The sequence below is a fragment of the Gymnoscopelus braueri genome, assembly GCF_963280865.1.
Source record: "Gymnoscopelus braueri genome assembly, chromosome: 14".
Lineage (NCBI taxonomy): Eukaryota > Metazoa > Chordata > Actinopteri > Myctophiformes > Myctophidae > Gymnoscopelus > Gymnoscopelus braueri.
Window position 1 is genome coordinate 15,875,833 of NC_137619.1, and position 18,169 is coordinate 15,894,001.

The 18,169-nt window shown below is 39.9% G+C and overlaps 2 protein-coding genes across 2 annotated transcripts; both read left to right on the forward strand.

The window, feature by feature from the left end:
• Positions 1-3,672: 3,672 nt before the first annotated feature.
• atoh7 (atonal bHLH transcription factor 7) lies at positions 3,673-4,125 on the forward strand (the record flags this gene model as incomplete). The annotated part of the gene is made up of 1 exon (XM_080449604.1): positions 3,673-4,125. The coding sequence occupies one exon, from the start codon at positions 3,673-3,675 to the stop codon at positions 4,123-4,125; it is 453 nt and encodes a 150-aa protein (XP_080305730.1).
• A 5,662-nt stretch (positions 4,126-9,787) lies between these two features.
• On the forward strand, positions 9,788-17,826 carry pkd2l1 (polycystic kidney disease 2-like 1; the record flags this gene model as incomplete). Its single annotated transcript, XM_080449398.1, has 15 exons — positions 9,788-10,067; positions 10,660-10,773; positions 12,323-12,450; positions 12,632-12,885; positions 13,400-13,624; positions 13,727-13,955; positions 14,041-14,211; positions 14,297-14,478; positions 14,594-14,714; positions 14,831-14,929; positions 15,060-15,181; positions 15,278-15,395; positions 15,725-15,858; positions 16,356-16,482; positions 17,471-17,826. The coding sequence occupies 15 exons, from the start codon at positions 9,788-9,790 to the stop codon at positions 17,597-17,599; spliced, it is 2,433 nt and encodes an 810-aa protein (XP_080305524.1). The 3' UTR covers positions 17,600-17,826.
• Positions 17,827-18,169: the final 343 nt, after the last annotated feature.

Consider the following 18,169-nt stretch of genomic DNA (forward strand, 5'->3'; position numbering starts at 1 on the left):
AATGCACTTGGTTACTTTCACCACTGTGTTATTTAATATCCTCCCAATTAGACCTTTTCTCCTAATGTGAATTGTTCCACAACCATTAATGCTATAATGACCATGTTATAATACAAGCTTTCCAGTGAGGCTGACACCATAGTATGCACAAATGGCAAACCTTGTAAACCAATTAACCATTGCTAATCAGTCCAATTAGAGGAGAACAAAGTTCAAATAGGCATGAAATTACATTCACCTTGCGTGACCCACTTACACCCTCAGGCTCATCTGACCAGCTGCCAGGCCTTCTTGTTAGCTGATTGGAAGATTCATGTGTTGCCGAGTAATAACTTGCATTGGGTTTTCTAGACCATGCTTGACTAGAAATACACAGTGTACACATGTACAGTGTCAATGTTGTTGGTCACTAATAATGGATGCAAGTTTGATACTGTGACATGATTACTACACACAAGAAATTACTACTGTCATTGAATGGTATTCCCTTTGATGGCCGCTTTATCTGTGCATGCAATGTTTCGACTCCCCCTTAAAACAGAATACATGCTCGTCATTGAAATCAATGTATACCACGAATATGCTTAATCTCACAGATGATGCTGTCAATGTAATGCGATTTATCAGTGACATTTATAAAGTCAAGCCATCAGTGCTCAGAATAGCCAATCCATGTATTTCCTCCACACTTTCTCCCAGACTGAATCATCATACGCTCCGTGCCTTAATCTTCACTTCTCCATAAGGACATATCCCTCTTTCTGGATTAATTCTGATATCTGACACCACCAGAACATGCGGGTCACTCTTAATTCTCCTGTGACATATGGCTTTATGAGCAAGTTTAGTTTTTGTGTTAGACATCAGTTCTCAGACAAGCCAATCACGTGAGGGACTGGAAAAAACAAGGCTGGAAGACACGTACGGTAGGCACTAGGCCCATGTCTGAGTCGAGACCCTCAGACAAGACAAGCAGCAGCTGGCCAACTACATCAATCTGTAATCAATGAACCAACTGGTAGATGGGATTATATGCCTAATTGCACAGCTAACCAGTCTATGCCTGAAATGACCAGACAGCACCAGTTTGTGACCATGACCCAATATAAGGAACAGGCATTATCCTGTGGCTTCTAATAGTGATTAATCATTCAGTATGCTTCCATGACCCCAAGCTTTTAGTGTGTCATTTGTCACAGTGATGCTGAGTTACACTACTCAACTAACATGTTATGTTACAGACACCGGAAAATACAGCAGGCAGAGGAAAAAGCTCACTTCTTCCTCTGCCTATAGGACAGTGGAAGAAGTACTCAGATTCTTTACTTAAGTAAAAGTAACAATACCACAACGTTGAAATACTCTGTTATAAGTAAAAGTCCTGTATACCAAAGTATTGGCATCAGAATATACGTGCATAATTGTTTCAACGCAGTCACCCCTGCAAAGTAATAAAACGTGCAGACCCAGTCGGGTGCTCCAGTATTTTTTTTTTTGGGTAGCCTCAGGTATTTTTCTTCTTATATAATTGAACATTTGTCAATTCTTTTGAAAATAGCAGATCTACAAAGCTCACAACACGTGTTCGTAGATCAGCTATTTTCGAATAGTCAAAGTATAAAATAGGGTTTAAGTGGTTACTGTATGTTTTGTAATCTAAATCTACAAAGTAGCAAAGTAAACTTTTCAAATAACTCATAAAGTACTTAGTTACTTTCCACCACTGCTATAGGATAACACTTAATTATTCACATAGTTAGAATCCTGTGCCGATTTTGATTAGATCTAGACATGATTGAGACATGGAGTATATTTGTTGTATTAATGTCCAGCATTTTATGTTGGTCTATGGGTGCTTTATAGTAACAGAGAGTTATTGTGTGTGTGTGTGTGTGTGTGTGTGTGTGTGTGTGTGTGTGTGTGTGTGTGTGTGTGTGCGCGCGTGTGCGTGTGCGTGTGTGTGTGCGCGCGCGCCCCCCCCCCCCTCCCCATGTATGCCTTCGTCCTCTTGATGACAGACAGACAAGTTATTCTGTCTATCTCATTTCCTCGGACCACTTGACAAATCAATTATTCATTTCACATGTGGTCCCCAGAATGCAAGAAACACTAATGCATACCACATACTGTGATTCATTAAGAACACAGCACTGACACACAATGTCCAAGATGGCCACATTCGTAACCTACAAGTTAAAGTAATTGGAAAGATGCTTTAGTATTAAAAGATATTTTCTGTGATCTCAAATGATGTAGAAATATGTGTAACATCTTGTTCCATATTGTTTTAAACCACTAATCTAATCCCTTCCAGCTAAAGACAGCTGATGTGCTGTTAAAATCCCTCAGGGCCACACTTACACTTCTGTTGCCTCAGGCTAATCTCAGATTATCATTATTATCATGAGGACAGTAGCAGGATGGGACTATGGGAAGTGAAAGGGGTCAGTCTTCTCGATGACTTATGCAGATATATCAAAACCTTACTTGTGGATTTGTGGTCAGAATTGTTAACAGATCTAGTTTAATTATGAAATGAGATATGAGAAACACTATACTATAAAACACTATTTAAGTTTATTTTATTTTATTGTATGTTTTATTTTTATTAAATTCATTACTCACACAAGACTTTTTGTCTATGACGTAGTTTTATTTTAGAGGATGTAGTGCATTGAAAATAAAATGACAGCATTTTGGCCGAAACAGTATATTATCCGACATGCACATTTCTGGAATAAAAACATGTAATTACATGGTTCGATATCTAAGTGAGATATAGTTTATATGAGAAAAATATATTAAAAAGAAAATAGAGTGGGGCCTTATGATATATCTAATTAAATAGTTATTTAACTGATAATCAGCAGATTCATCTCTAGTGATAATTGTAGTTAATTCAGGTTTTATTTACTAAATTTCAGTTCAATGGGCAATATTGAAACCATGGAGCAACATTGTAATCAAAGCCAGGAATGATGTATTAGCGTAGCTTTACACATAGAAGAAACATGGTCAACATGCAGCAAGTTATGCTGCTAGCCAGATGGTAGAATTCTGGTGTTTGCAACACATGGCCCTGGGTGAAGCCATGACCAGATAGACCAGGCCAAGATAATTGGAATTTCATTAAGGTTGTGTGTGTGTGTGTGTGTGTGTGTGTGTGTGTGTGTGTGTGTGTGTGTGTGTGTGTGTGTGTGTGTGTGTGTGTGTGTGTGTGTGTGTGTGTGTGTGTGTGTGTGTGTGTGTGTGTCTGTGTGTGTGTGTGTGTGTGTGTGTGTGTGGAGTGGGTGTGGATGTTTGTGAGTCTGCATGGGTGTGTTTCTCTACAAGCAGTATTGAGGATGGAGATGGGCACGGGGAGGGGGACCCCACCTGCTACCACCTGTTCATCTGTGGTATCGTATAAAAGCCGCTCCCCCAGTATGTCTAAGATCAGAACCCCCTTGGACTCTTCTGATGCTCAGGACATCCACTATACTGGACTTACATTCAACAATAAGCTGTTTTGACACCAGCGAGGCTTTCTTATGGACAAGAGCTCAGAAGAATCCTGAGGCTAATTGACAATCCTGAGGTTGAACTTGGCAAACTATCAGCCAAAGCTTTTCTCTCACGTCTGAGTCTTTGTCGCCACTCACCACTGGAGAGCGATATTTTTTGACAAAAAGCATGAAGTGTCGCCGACCCAGTTGCACTGACTCTGGTTCTGAGTCTTCAGAGGCCGACTCCAAGAGTCCAGAGAAATACGAGACTGTCATACGGCGAAGGACGGCCGCCAACGCCCGTGAGAGGAAGAGGATGCAGGGGTTAAACACAGCCTTTGATTGCCTCCGCAAAGTGGTCCCTCAGTGGGGAGAGGATAAGAAGCTGTCCAAGTACGAGACCCTGCAGATGGCCCTCAGCTACATCATGGCCCTTAATCGGATCATGACAGATTCAAGGAAGCATAACGCTCCCCCCAAGCAGTGGTTGGACCTGCAGTTTGACTGTGTGCAGCCTGATAACTATCCTTGCCTCATGAGGTATGACTCTTCTATGGAACAGGAGTACATGCACTCCTCGTTCCCATATCAGTTTGAGGGCCATGTGGTCCCAACATATACTGCTGCGACCAACTGCTAATCAGACACGTCATGTGAATGACAGTATGGAAATGATACTGTGCTTGCTTAATAACACAGGACTAAGTAAATACATTTGTATTACATTTATTTGTATAATTTATCTAGTCTTTTGGTCACATTGAAAAAGGTTTCTATTTCATTTTGAAACTTTTATTTTGCCTTTTGTTTTGGCTCTTAAACCCATATTGAGCAGGTTTTGTTCAAGTAGGAAATGGGAAAATTTACTGTTTCAGTATGAGATATGTACACTGTGTGGTCAGTATGACCATTAGCTTGTACTATAAACATAGGCTATGATGTATTTGAATCAAACATTTTGATATGGCCCTAAATGTGCAATTTTCATTGGATGCTGGGTAAATCATTGTCACTTTTACAACAGAAGCATTGTTAAAGTCATGTAATAACTGACAATATCTATTTTGTGTATAGGCTAGCCATAGCCATGAAATGTGGTTTTGTAAAAAAAAATCTTTTTGTTACATGCAGACATCTATTTTGTTTAATTGTTGTTCTTGACCTAAAATAAAAGTATTTTTATGGAAAAAAGATTGGGTTCTTCCGCACTTGCAAATCTGCCTCCACTAATCAATAAATCCTGAAACCAATGTACATTTTTAATCAATAATGAATTACCATAGAAGTAGAATAGTGATATGCTATATTTTCCTCATTATGTACAGGATTAGGGACGGGTTATACAATTCCATGTGAGTTGTGTCAACAAATCAGCATTAACAAAAAAAAAATTCTTGTTCATGAAATTGGGGCCTTTTTCTTAAAACCCTCAAACTAAAATGAACATGGCCCCAACCTTAATCATCAGTAATCCTTCATAAAAGTTAATTGGTCGATACTGATAGCATTCACTCTTCCTCTGTCAAAATGTATATTAGCCATGAATACATGTCCAGAATAGCATGTATAGCATAGATTAAAATTGGCTTAAGGGAGGACCAGCCGGCGGGCGGGCCAGCGGACCAACGTTGTCACGCTCATGTCACTATGACTCAGCGATAACCACATAAGGAGTTCCCAATGCAGCTATGCCCAAATATGGAGTGTGTTGACGAACCTCAAGTGTCATCATGGCATAGTGCAAACAAATCAGTCAGCTCCATGTATGGGCACAAAAGGGGGCATGCCCATATATGGGCATATACTGATGACATCAGCGATCTCCATATGGGCATAAAATGGACCAGGACTGACAGATGCAGAGATATACATATATGGGCATAAAAGGACACAGACAGGTACAACGGGTACTCTGACAAAGCCCCCGACACCATGACTCAGACATATTGGTCGGATCGGCAGTGCCATGTAGGTGTGAGGGGCACGTAGCGGCCAAACCTGTAGTTTCATAAAACAGCCTTATGAAAGAACACGAAAGCAGTGTTCATTTGTTACTCAGAGTGTACAAAGGTAACCAAATGGATCCTTGCGGGTGCGGGTGCAATTTACATTTAAGTGAAATTAACAGGAGGATTGTACTATGAAGGGATCACTCAGTAGAACATCTTGTCATTTTAAGCATTTCCTTTAACCAATTAAACCTTATACTTTTGACCAGAGTCCCCCAGGGCTGTATACTAGCCTACTCCTCTAGGCCCACTCTGCAACACATTTGTGAAATTGTTGATCTACTGTTTTCGCCTCACCTGCTCACCTATTATGACATAGCCTACCCAGAATAGAGGCGCTAGGGTTCATGTGCTTAAAAAGCTGTGAAAACAAGGGCGTTGTATCGAGGATGAGGATTACACAACATAGCATTGATGTTGGGTGGAAACCTTGTATTTCCAAAACCGTTCCTTTTTTATTATTATTTACTAACATATATATTTTTTAAATATCCGACCTACTGTACAAGCTCACAACGCGTAGCTTGTAGATCTGCTATTTTCACTATAGTTTTGTGCAACACTCGTGTATGACGAAGTATGGTATTAATTTACGAAAAACATAAAAACATGAAATGTGGAGATACAAGGTTTCTGCCTGACAGCAATGATAGCCTTTAATGATGGCAGGTGATGATGGCCCATGCACAGCCTCATCCTGCACTGTGAGGGGATAAAAGCATCCTTTTGTCCATCCCTCCTGTGTTGTGAGATAAGGCTCTATTACGTCAATAGGGGACCAAAATATAAACACAAAACCAAGTCCTTTCTGTGACCCCACAGCCTTTTTGTTTCTATTTTTTGTTTTACATGATAATGCCTGACTCTTTTATGACAAAGATGTTTTGCCCATTTTTTTTATGACAGTATAATAAACTATTGCAGATTTTGTTCATGTTATGCAGTTTGGTGATTTATAGAATAGTATAGTACAGTATATCTTTAAATTTTTTGACATTTTCATGATAAATTCTTTAAAATTCTTTTTAATTGTATTTATTTATTTTGAAGACATTGTATGGTGTTTTTTTAGGAGCGTATAGTACATATATATACATTTATGTATAATACATATATATACATTTATATATAATTTATATATGATACATATACATTTATGTATACTACATATACATTTTTTCAACTCTTTTTTATTTTATTTTCAGAAATAACGAAAATAGTAGATCTACAAACTCAAAACACATTACATAACAATGCATTGTGATAACATACATGCATACGTCCCATAATATACATGGGGCTTAAGTTGTTAAATCCTGGTTGTTTAACCATGGAAAACAAAATGGACAAAATAAAAGAAAACGTTGCTATCGTGGCACAAGCCACTGCTAATTTATAAAGAGCAGTCCCTACCGCTGCCTCAGCCATAGAGTAGAGATCAGTCAGAAACCTGCCTCTCCATATTTCGACTTGATCCTAAATTAATACCTTACTTCATCATACAAGAATGTCGCACAAAAGTAGAGAAAATAGCAGATAAGCACAACGTGTCACATCACGACACGTTGTGAGCTTGGCTATTTTCACAATTTTAATATATTTGTAAAATACTAATTAAAAAGTATCGGTTTTGAACATACAAGGTTTCCACCCGACAGCAACAAATTAAAAGTCTATTGTTGTGTAATGGCTGTGTGTAATCACCCTGTTCAGAGCTGCTCAAGCATGAACATCCATGGCTGCACCCAAACTCTGTCGTATAGGCCTATAGTATTATAGACATATCAATGCATTCACTGTATTGTCCAACTGCCATTGCTTTATACACATCCCATTAAGTTAAAATTGATTTGATTAGGTGGGTAGTATTTTGAATTGTAAGTAGTCTTTTGATCTGTAAGCTTCCGGCCCTTGGACAACAAAACAAAAAAACATTATGAACTATCAGTTCAGGCTGTCTATGGATATTGCTTTGAGAATTGTGTGTGTGTGTGTGTGTGTGTGTGTGTGTGTGTGTGTGTGTGTGTGTGTGTGTGTGTGTGTGTGTGTGTGTGTGTGTGTGTGCGCGTGTGTGTGCGCGTGTGTGTGTGTGTGTGTGTTTGTGTGTGTGTGTGTGTGTGTGTGTGTGTGTGTGTGTGTGTGTTTGTGTGCGCGTGCGTGCGTGTGTGTATGTGTATAAATGTTCGTGTGTGCGTGACAAGTGCAAAGTGGCAAACAGTACAGATGGCCACAGCAATTAAAATGTTGAGTGTTTGAATGCCTAATATGTTTTTGACAGTTGGCATGTTAAAAATGTAAAATGCATAACAGATGACGGAGTCAAAAGATTCATGCTAATGTGATGGCGAGCAGCAGGCTATCGCATGGCTTTTGTGTTTACGTAGGAAACCTGAGAGTCAACAGTTGGCAAGGAAAATACATTTGACCTGAAATCATTGTGTACTTGGCTGTAGCCCAACTGCATGGCACACAAAAGAACCCTTACGGGTCCTTGCAGAACCCTTACGGGTCCTTACGGAACCCTTACAGGTCCTTTTGGTTCCAATTGTACACTCCAGAGTTAACATTGAGGATTTTACTCTGTAAATGAAAACGCTCCTAATGACAGCAGTAGACAATGTGCAATTGAGAGTCTCCAAACTCAATTAAAATTTGATGTATGTCCAGAATGACTTAAAGCTGCTCTCTGTAACTTTCCGGTTCTACCCCAGATTTGAGCCCACAGGTCTCCTGCACAAGTGCTGAAATGTTTACTACAGAGCTAATAGAACCTTCCTGATTGCTCACAGGAGAAATTTAATTTTGACCTTCAGGCAGTACAGGTTGTGTCAAACCAGACACAGGATCTAAATGTCTCAAAAGAAGAGCAGGGACACCAAATACAACCACCCCAAATGTATATGGTATATATTGTATTATATACAAAATAACATTGTAGTCAATGAACTGACAAAATAACATAGTCACTGAAAAAGAGTTACATAGTGGAGCTTTAACTTGCAAAGCTTCATCGTCACATTTTCAACTTAAATGTTGTACCTGAATACTGTCTTCCAAAGATTCCACCACCAGTGAGTAAAATGTAAATTTTCAAATAGAATAAAACCATCAAATCAGCCTAGAGATCTACATGTTGTGTTACTGTTTTCTGTCATTACTTTGCTAGGTTTGTAAGACAGGAACAAGGTATCCATTACAGAACGTGCATGAATAATGACTTTTACTATACTGCCTGCTACTGTATATTGACTAATATCAAAATAGTACAATTATCAAATATTACACATTAACCCTGGTGTCCTTCTTTATTTTATTTTTTCAAATATTTGTTTTGGGACTTTTATGCCTAATGATAGGACAGCAGACTGACATAAAATGGGAAGAGAGATGGGGAATGACACAAAGGTCGTTGGAATCGGGATTCGAACTCGCGACGCGCTGTCAAGCTGACATTGTAGCCTAGGGTGCCTGGACCGCCACGCCGCGGCCCAGACCAACCCTGGTATCCCCCTTTTGGGTATATTTTATTTTCCTTTTTTCAAAGTTAAGAAATGTGTCAGACATTTTCAACTATATTACTTAAAAAATAGCAGATCTAAAAGCTCACAATGCAATGCAATACAATGCAAAACACATTGTGAACTTGTAGATCAGTTATTTTTGCTATTTGTTGTATGATGAAGTACATAGGGATTAAGAAGTTAAAAGATACTCCATTATACTTGCATAGCTTCTATAACTCACTACACTACAGTATATAAGGTAAATGCCCAAATATACCTTTTGAATTGACCAAGTGCAAGGTCATGTTTGTGGTGTGTGTCTCTCTCTCTCTCTCTCTCTCTCTCTCTCTCTCTCACACACACACACACACACACACACACACACACACACACACACACACACACACACACACACACACACACACACACACACACACACACACACACACACACACACACACACACACACACACACACACACACACACACACACACACACACACACACACACACACACATACTGTATGTGCATATGTATGTGGTGTACAAGAACAACACATGATTGCGTATATCAGCCTAGGTAGCGTTGGTCGTTACAACATCCAAATGAGCAGTCCACAGTGCTCAGCGGCGGACTGGTGGCTCCTCCCCCTGTGATGCTTATGTCATTGTTTCTTTATGTCGTCTTACCAGCAGGTGTTGAAAACGGTCCAGCTTCATTTGGTCCTCTTTACTTTGGACGACAACGTCCCAGTTCCCAAACAGAGACGTCCAGATGACTCACAACAACATGAAGTGCTTGAACAATCGGGCCGAGAGCCACCTCACCGGCCAGGTAGAGTGTGAGCTGGACAGTGTGAGTAATGGAGCCTGGGTGAACCAAGGTTTCTGTGGCTCTCCATCACCCATACCTCGGGCTGTCAGCACCATCTACAACCCCCAGCCACTTTTCCAGGGCTCCATGGACAACATGTCCAAACTGGACAGTCCCAGCCCTTTTCCTGAGGAGCCAGCATCCCTTGACAGAAACCTGTTAAAGAAACGTGCAGGTTGCTGTTCTTTTATCAAAGGTAGGAACTGTTCTGTTCAGTTTATAGTCATGTACAGTACAAGTCAAGTTATCCTGTTTATTTGTTACCTAAATCCGTTCAGAGGTAATTGTGCACTGTCATAAGTGTTTACAAACAAACTCCTTTCTTGGCATGTCAGCTATATTTTGCATGGTTTACCCACAGTTTGTAATGTCTTAATGTGAAATGTTTATACATACAGTACATGTGAGTTGCAATTAGTTCCTCCTGAGCATATTTATTTTAAACTGTGACCATAACATTTCAGTAAGTACAATTTTATATCAATATCAAATCATGTGCAAATAAGTGTTTATTTTCGTAACGTTCTTTTGTGCTAATCAAGTTTTTGTATCAAATTAAGTTTAACACTTTACTTTACAGATCAGCAGGTTCACACAAAGTTTGTCAATGTTTTATCATTAATGGGAGTAAAGGAGCAGTGTTATCATATACGGCCATATACTGTACCCTCAAATAGGGGTACACGTACCCCCATTTGAGAAACACTGCCCTAGGGAGCAGTGCATAAAGACTAAAATTATCTAAAATTGAACACTTGGATATCTTGTCTTTCATCAATATTGTGTAGGATTATGGGGCACAACATTGACTGAGAACACCTCTGACAACAGGGAGCTGTTCGTCAGGACCACACTAAGGGAGCTAATGGTCTATCTGGTGTTCCTTGTGGATATATGTCTCTGTAAGTATAACATCAGTTACTCTGTCAATGCCTGACTGTCTGTGTGGAGTGTGGATGTAACTACAGTATGCACACAACATGCTTTAGGAGTCCATTTAGGAAATACAATGGAGAGAGACAGTAAAGGGAGGGAGTGTGTAGTGTGTGTGTGTGTGTGTGTGTGTGTGTGTGTGTGTGTGTGTGTGTGTGTGTGTGTGTGTGTGTGTGTGTGTGTGTGTGTGTGTGTGTGTGTGTGTGTGTGTGTGTGTGTGTGTGTGTGTGTGTGTGTGTGTGTTATATATATATATATGTTACAGTCAGATTGGAAAACCAGGCCGATTGAAAAAGGAGTGCTCGTTTTCTTCAAGTTCACCTCCCTGCGCTCCTTAATGCTGAAAGTTTAGTTTGCTCAAAAGATGTGACCACCCATTAAAGTGGGCCCAAGGCTGATGTTTCTACACTGCAAAATCAGGTTACCAATCTGGGTTAAATGCCATTTCCCAATAATTCTTGGAATTTTTTTTAAATTGTACTGAGTACCAGATTTGTTGGTTTTTAGCCACATGAACCCTAGCATCCCTATTCTGGGCATGTCATCATAGGCAAAAATTCGAGGGAAATAGAAGATATACAAGCTCACAATGTGTCGTGTTGCGACGAGCTGTGGGCTTGTATAGCTTATAGATCTGCTATTTTTGTGTAGAAAGAAAAAAGTAGGTGACCTTGTAAAGATCCCTGGGGGACACCGATCAATGAATTATATAGGGTTTAAGTGGTTAACTACTATCTGATTGTCTATACTTTCTTGATAGGATATGTGGGCATGAATTTGGCTCTCATTGTTTACCTATGGGAAAACACCCACCCTGGCAACTGAGTCCAATAAAACACCATCATTTTAAGAATTTCTACACTTACTGTACAAGGACACATAATGAGAAATTGTCCCTGAATAACTTAACAATAATAAAGATAAAAAGAAAACGTAAAAGGTGCATTTAATGCAGATAAAATGCAATCCAAATTGTATAAGCGATAACGTATCATTCTCAGTTTACATAACATTGCATTCTGAAAAGTTAAACTGATCCTATGTTTTGTTAGGAAGTTACAGTACATGAGCCTGTTTGAAATGTTGATTTATCGTCAGCTGCTTCTCCCTGCTTCCGAGGCCACAATAAATTCTCTCCCCATCCCGTTTTGACTAAATGGCATTGTCCTGCTAAACATTATGAGTGAAAGGAACAGATCGCACTGCTCTCTTGCCTTTCACTGATAAGAGCATTGGGCTGAGCCATTGTTCCTTTGTCTGGGTCGGGATTTACATTGTTTGACGAGGCCATTTGCGTCAGCCAATGTGCTCTCTCTTCAAACAAATCACCGCCTCTGATCTGGGTGTATTTGACTGCTGTGACATGAGCACGACCAAAGAACAAATCTTGAATGAGGCCCTGCGTGTCTGTTTCTGACTCGCCTTATCTTCAGCCGAATGCAGCAACATTTCAAGCTGAGCCTGAGCAAAGGCTGAATCAGTGGTTAACCATAACAATGTGGTCATGTTGTCTTTCAGTGACATATGGTATGACAAGCTCAAGCACCTACTATTACACTAAAGCCATGACAGACCTGTTTGTGAATACAGCCGGTGAAAGCGGGGTTAAATTTCACTCCATTAGCACCATGGCCGACTTCTGGATTGTGAGTAGTCTCTATATTCTCCAATGAAGAATCAAACTCTGTGAACAAATAAACACAGAATTAAATATGACATGGTTATGTTTGCAAGATACGTATAGATCATGAGATTCATTGATTCATAATTGAATTCCTACCTCTATTCTCACTCATTTCTACCCATCCCGTATCTGAATCTGAACAGTATTCCCAGGGCCCATTGCTGGATGGCCTCTACTGGACTAAGTGGTACAACAACCAGTCTCTGGATAGCGGAGACCACTCCTTCATCTACTATGAGAACATGCTGCTGGGCGTCCCCCGGATGAGGCAGATCAAGATAAAGAACAACTCCTGTAAGGTCCACGGCGACTTCCAAGATGAAATCACGGGATGTTTCGATGTCTACAATGAGAAGAAAGAGAACGATGTTAACTTTGGTCTCATCAATGGCACTGCGTAAGCTGCACATTTTGTCTTCTGATTGGTTTCTAAGCTCACTACCAGACTGCTATGGGTGCGCTGTAACATTAAACAGAGAAGACTCAGACTGTGATCATTTTAGTCGAACTGTGATGCAATTGTGTAAATATTGTAATGAGACAGTCTATTTGTGTGCATGTACTGTATACATACTGTACAGTGTGTCACTCTTGCCGCAATGACTCAATGCACTGTATCATCCTCAAATCACAGCACAAGTCCATGCAACTTCATATACTACATCTCTAACTCAATATCTGACATATTGTGCAATTTGGTGGACAAAGACCAGGGACACTGAGCTCAGCTGGTACTGAGCCATGTGGCTCAACTATGCACACCTCTAGGTTTCTCTTGTTTTTTTGTCGTTGTTACACACACACACACACACACACACACACACACACACACACACACACACACACACACACACACACACACACACACACACACAGTTCACATAGTGTTACAAGATCTTATCCTTCCCCAGCTGGACATACCACACAGAGAAAGAGGTCAAAGGTTCTGCTCACTGGGGATTGTTAACCACATACAGTGGTGCAGGGTTCTATCAGGACCTGAGCAGAACTAAGGAGGAGAGCACTGCCGTACTGACGGACCTGAAGAGCAACCTGTGGTTGGACCGTGGAACCAGAGCAGTCTTCATTGACTTCTCCACCTACAACGCCAACATCAATATGTTTTGTGTCATCAGGTAGTGAACACAATTTGCAAGCACCTTTTCCCTATAATAGCCTTTCATCCAAAGCTTATAGACATTCCATGTTGTTTTTGTTTTTTTACCTTTTCCTGAAAGGTTGCTGGTTGAATTCCCAGCGACTGGTGGAGCTATCCCTTCCTACCAGATACGAACAGTCAGACTAATTCGCTACATCACCTACTGGGATTATTTCATCCTTGCCTGTGAGATGGTATTCTGTGTCTTCATCCTCTACTACGTTGTGGAGGAGATTCTTGAGCTACGAATACACAAGTTGTCCTACTTCAACAGCATCTGGAACATACTGGACATTGTTGTCATACTGGTGAGATAATGCATAATTATTCACATACACATTTTGCATAAGCTCCTTGGTGTGAACAGTGAAAAAAGACAATTCTGTTTTCCAGCTTGCCATCGTAGCGATCGTTTTCAACATTTTCCGCACCATAAAAGTGGACAAGTTACTTGGCAAACTGCTGGAACAACCTGAAATCTATGCAGACTTTGAATTTCTGGCTTTTTGGCAAATGCAGTACAACAACATGAATGCAGTGAACTTGTTCTTCGCTTGGATAAAGGTAAAAAACTACCACTGTCTACAGTCACTATTTTAGACCATAGGGTGTGCCACTGTTTTACTGTTTGTTCTTCTTGTTACTGCAGGTCTTCAAGTACATCAGTTTCAATAAGACCATGACCCAACTGTCCTCGACCTTGGGTCGATGTGCTAAAGACATAGTGGGATTTGCCATCATGTTCTTCATAGTATTCTTCGCCTATGCCCAGCTTGGCTATCTCCTCTTTGGAACAGAAGTTGAATCCTTCAGTACCTTTGTCAAGTGCATGTAAGCCGAGTAATCAAGCGGAACGAATAGGATGAGCAGACTGTAAGCTCGAGCATGAGCTATAATAATAAGAGTTGAAGTTGAGTTCTTATGCTCTGTTCCTTTCTTCCTGTAGCTTCACACAGTTCAGGATTATTCTCGGAGACTTTGATTATGATGCCATTGAGCGTGCCAACAGAGTTCTTGGTCCGATGTACTTTGTCACCTACGTATTCTTTGTCTTTTTTGTACTGCTGGTAAGTTATTCTTATACACAAAATAAACACATAATACATTTTACAATGAAAGATGGGATTCTTTTCAAATTGATAATTATTACGTTTTTTCTTTCTTTAACATACTTGTCCCCTAGAACATGTTTCTTGCCATCATAAATGACACATACTCTGAGGTTAAGGAAGAGCTCTCATCACAGAAAGACGAGCTGCAGATTACAGACATAATAAAACAGGTAAAGTAGTTACATCTAACTTACATAATCTAGTATTTACTATGTTTGTTTGCCAATATGAGGACACTTTAAGGATACTACAAATTAAACTACAAATAATAAAGCAATAAAACATCTTTTTTGTATTAAGAGCTACTCAAGGACATTCATGAAGCTGAAACTTAAAAAGGAGAAGATATCAGATGTTCAAAAAGCCCTGCGGTCTGGGTCTGGAGAAATTGAATTCCAGGACTTCAGAGAAACTCTGAAAGAGTGAGTCATTAAAAAGCATAACAAAACACGTAGACATGCAGGTTAACCCAGAAGTTAAGCCATTTAAACTGAACCTTTACCCATCTGATGTCTTAGAATGGGACATGCCGATCACGAAATCTCGGCAGCCTTCGCCCGATTTGACCGCGACGGCAACCAGATTCTGGACCACGAGGAGCAAGAGAGGATGAAACGGGAACTGGAGGAAAAGAGGGTTTGTGGACTAAATCACTGGTTCTCAATATAGGGTCCTAGGTCTACACGGGTCTGTAACTCAAGAGTGTACAAAATGGAACCAAATGCACCCGCAAGGGACCATTTGCATACATTTTGTACACTCTGAGTTAAATGAACACTGAGGATTTTACAGTGTAGACTGGGGTAACAGAGTTAAAGAATTACATCAAAAGGGAAGTTTGTGGTCTAATAACATTAGTTAAGTGATTTTCAAGTGGGCGTGGGCCCTAATCCCGAAAAGGTTGAGAGCCACTGCTTTAGAGTAGTGTTTTTCACAGGTCCTTCTCATTTTTTCCCTCTCTTCAGGATGCTCTCAGTAATGAGCTCAACAAACTTGGAATAGACTATGGTAAAGACCTGATGGACCAATCTACAGTTACCATTAATGAGCAGAAGAACATGCCCACTCAAACCTTCACTGAGAAAGAGGAGTTTCAAAGGTGGGTTGAATGTTCACATTAAACTCATCCATTTTAAATTGGGGTAAAGAAAAAAAGAAAAAGAGGTCATAAAACATGGGCGATGGGTTAAAAGATATTAGATGGGTTACAGATATTTGTTATTAATTGAACTTGAACTTCAGATATTTGTTATTAATTGAACTTGAACTTCAAACTCCATTTTAACCATGTAAGAAGACTACTTGAAAACACATCCTTGGTTCTGGTGACTGATATTGTATTGTCCTTCTAATGCTTGAGGGGGCTGTGTTTTTCCAACTACTTATTTTTTTTTAATATAAATATCTAATAAAATTAACAGTTCCATCTGTACATGAAAAACAAATTAAAAAGTAAGTTAAATCCACAACGATTTTAGTGCAATCCACAACGATTTTAGTGAATAAATAATCATAGAAATGCCATGCATATTAACTAAAAGGTACTGTTTACTTCGTATTATTGGCTAATGGAAGATACTTTTCATTCCATGTAAGGCTGGCCAGGCAGGTTCTCCAACTTGAAAGTTCTGTAACAGCCATCATGTCCAGGATTGAGTTGATTATGGTGAAGCTGGAACTACAGGAGAGAACAAAAGCCAAAGAAACAATGACCAATAATGATGTGAGTATGGAAATTATTTTAGATGTCCTTGAATTAAAGATGCTGTAAGCCAAGGGATTTGTCAGAAAGTTAAAGGTTAACTGGAGTGTGTGTACACACACACACGCAGATCTGTGATCTTACCTAGTATACCTTTAAAGCTCCATATTCTGATAGTATTCATTGAGTGTTTGTAAGAGAGAGAGAACCCATTTTATCAGCGTAACTTTTTATCATGTTCCAGTTCCAATATTGTCTGCTCATTCGTTTGAGACCCCTGTTACTGAACAAACACTATGGGAATAGGGAGCTATTTGACACAAATTTGAACAAAAACTAAATCATTTAAATATGAAAAGGTCACCTATAGAGAACCGAAGTCCTGACGTCACTGCCGCTAGAGGGTGCTATCCCCCCCGCGGCGTTATTTTTTGGGTTTAAATCCCCATAGGGGAATCTTAAGATTATGGCTTATGGCCTTTTATGGATATGAAGCATCGAATGAAGGTGGAAATATACAAATTTACCCAAAGAGTAACACAATAAACGCTAGAAACGAGTCAAACGACCCGGAAGTGTAGTTTTTAAGACTTTTAAGGCAGAATGAATTCAAATTTCTCCATAAACAGGCTGTATCAAATATGAATGAATATCATAAACGATGCAGAGCCACCCCCCTGAGAGAAACGTCCGGATGATTTGTTTATTTTTGGAACACAGTTCGTATATGACGTGATCCAAAATTCCCCTAAGGGAATTTCAACACAAAAAATAATGCAGCAACCCAGGGGGATAGCGCCCTCTAGCGGCAGTGATGTCAGACTTCGGTGCTCTATACGGTATATCATGTTAGTAGTTCAACATAAACGCAACTGATCGCTTCCATTCTTGTTTTAGTTGAAGACATATAGGGTAGTGTTTGTTATTTCAACATGCTGATAAACCATCTTTATTTCATGCTTGCTTACCGTAGCAAAATCTCATCATTCCACTTATGCACTATATCCAGAATGATAAGACCACGCCGGATGGAGCTGTCTCAGCACATGTGGCCAGAGGGCTGAGGGCTGAGCTTCTATCACGGAGACCTGCAACTCTAGCTGGAGGATTCACGCAAGATTGCCTGAGTCATATGTGATCTAAATCAGTGTTTCATAACCTGGGGTCTGCCCCCCACCCCACCCCGCCCCACCCCAGGTAGTCCAAAATAAAATTCCATTTACTCATCATTACATAGTTAACACCCACATGTAAAATCATTGTGAAGTAAAGTAATAATGACATCGTTCAATTTATAAAACGAAAGAAAATAAACGCTTGTACACTGCAGGGCTACAATTTAAAAACTGCCTGTTTGAAGCTAAATGCTCTCCATCAGACTGATTGTTACATTAACCACATGAAACCTAGCAACCCTACTGGGGATGCTAGGACACTGGGCATGTCATAATACACGAACATTCGGTGAAAATAGGCAAATAAATGTGTGTGTTTGTGTGTTTGTCACAGCTTTTGTCAGATGTGAGAAGGGGGGCTCCAACGATAAAAGGCTGGGAACCACAGATCTAACTCACATAAACAGAAGCACAGCAATCGACACAAAAAGATGATATACTGAATCATGCTTTAAACCTGTCCACATTCAGCAACTCGATTAAGTAGCCCAGAATACTTTGCAATGCAATGGGTACAAATACTGTACTGCAAA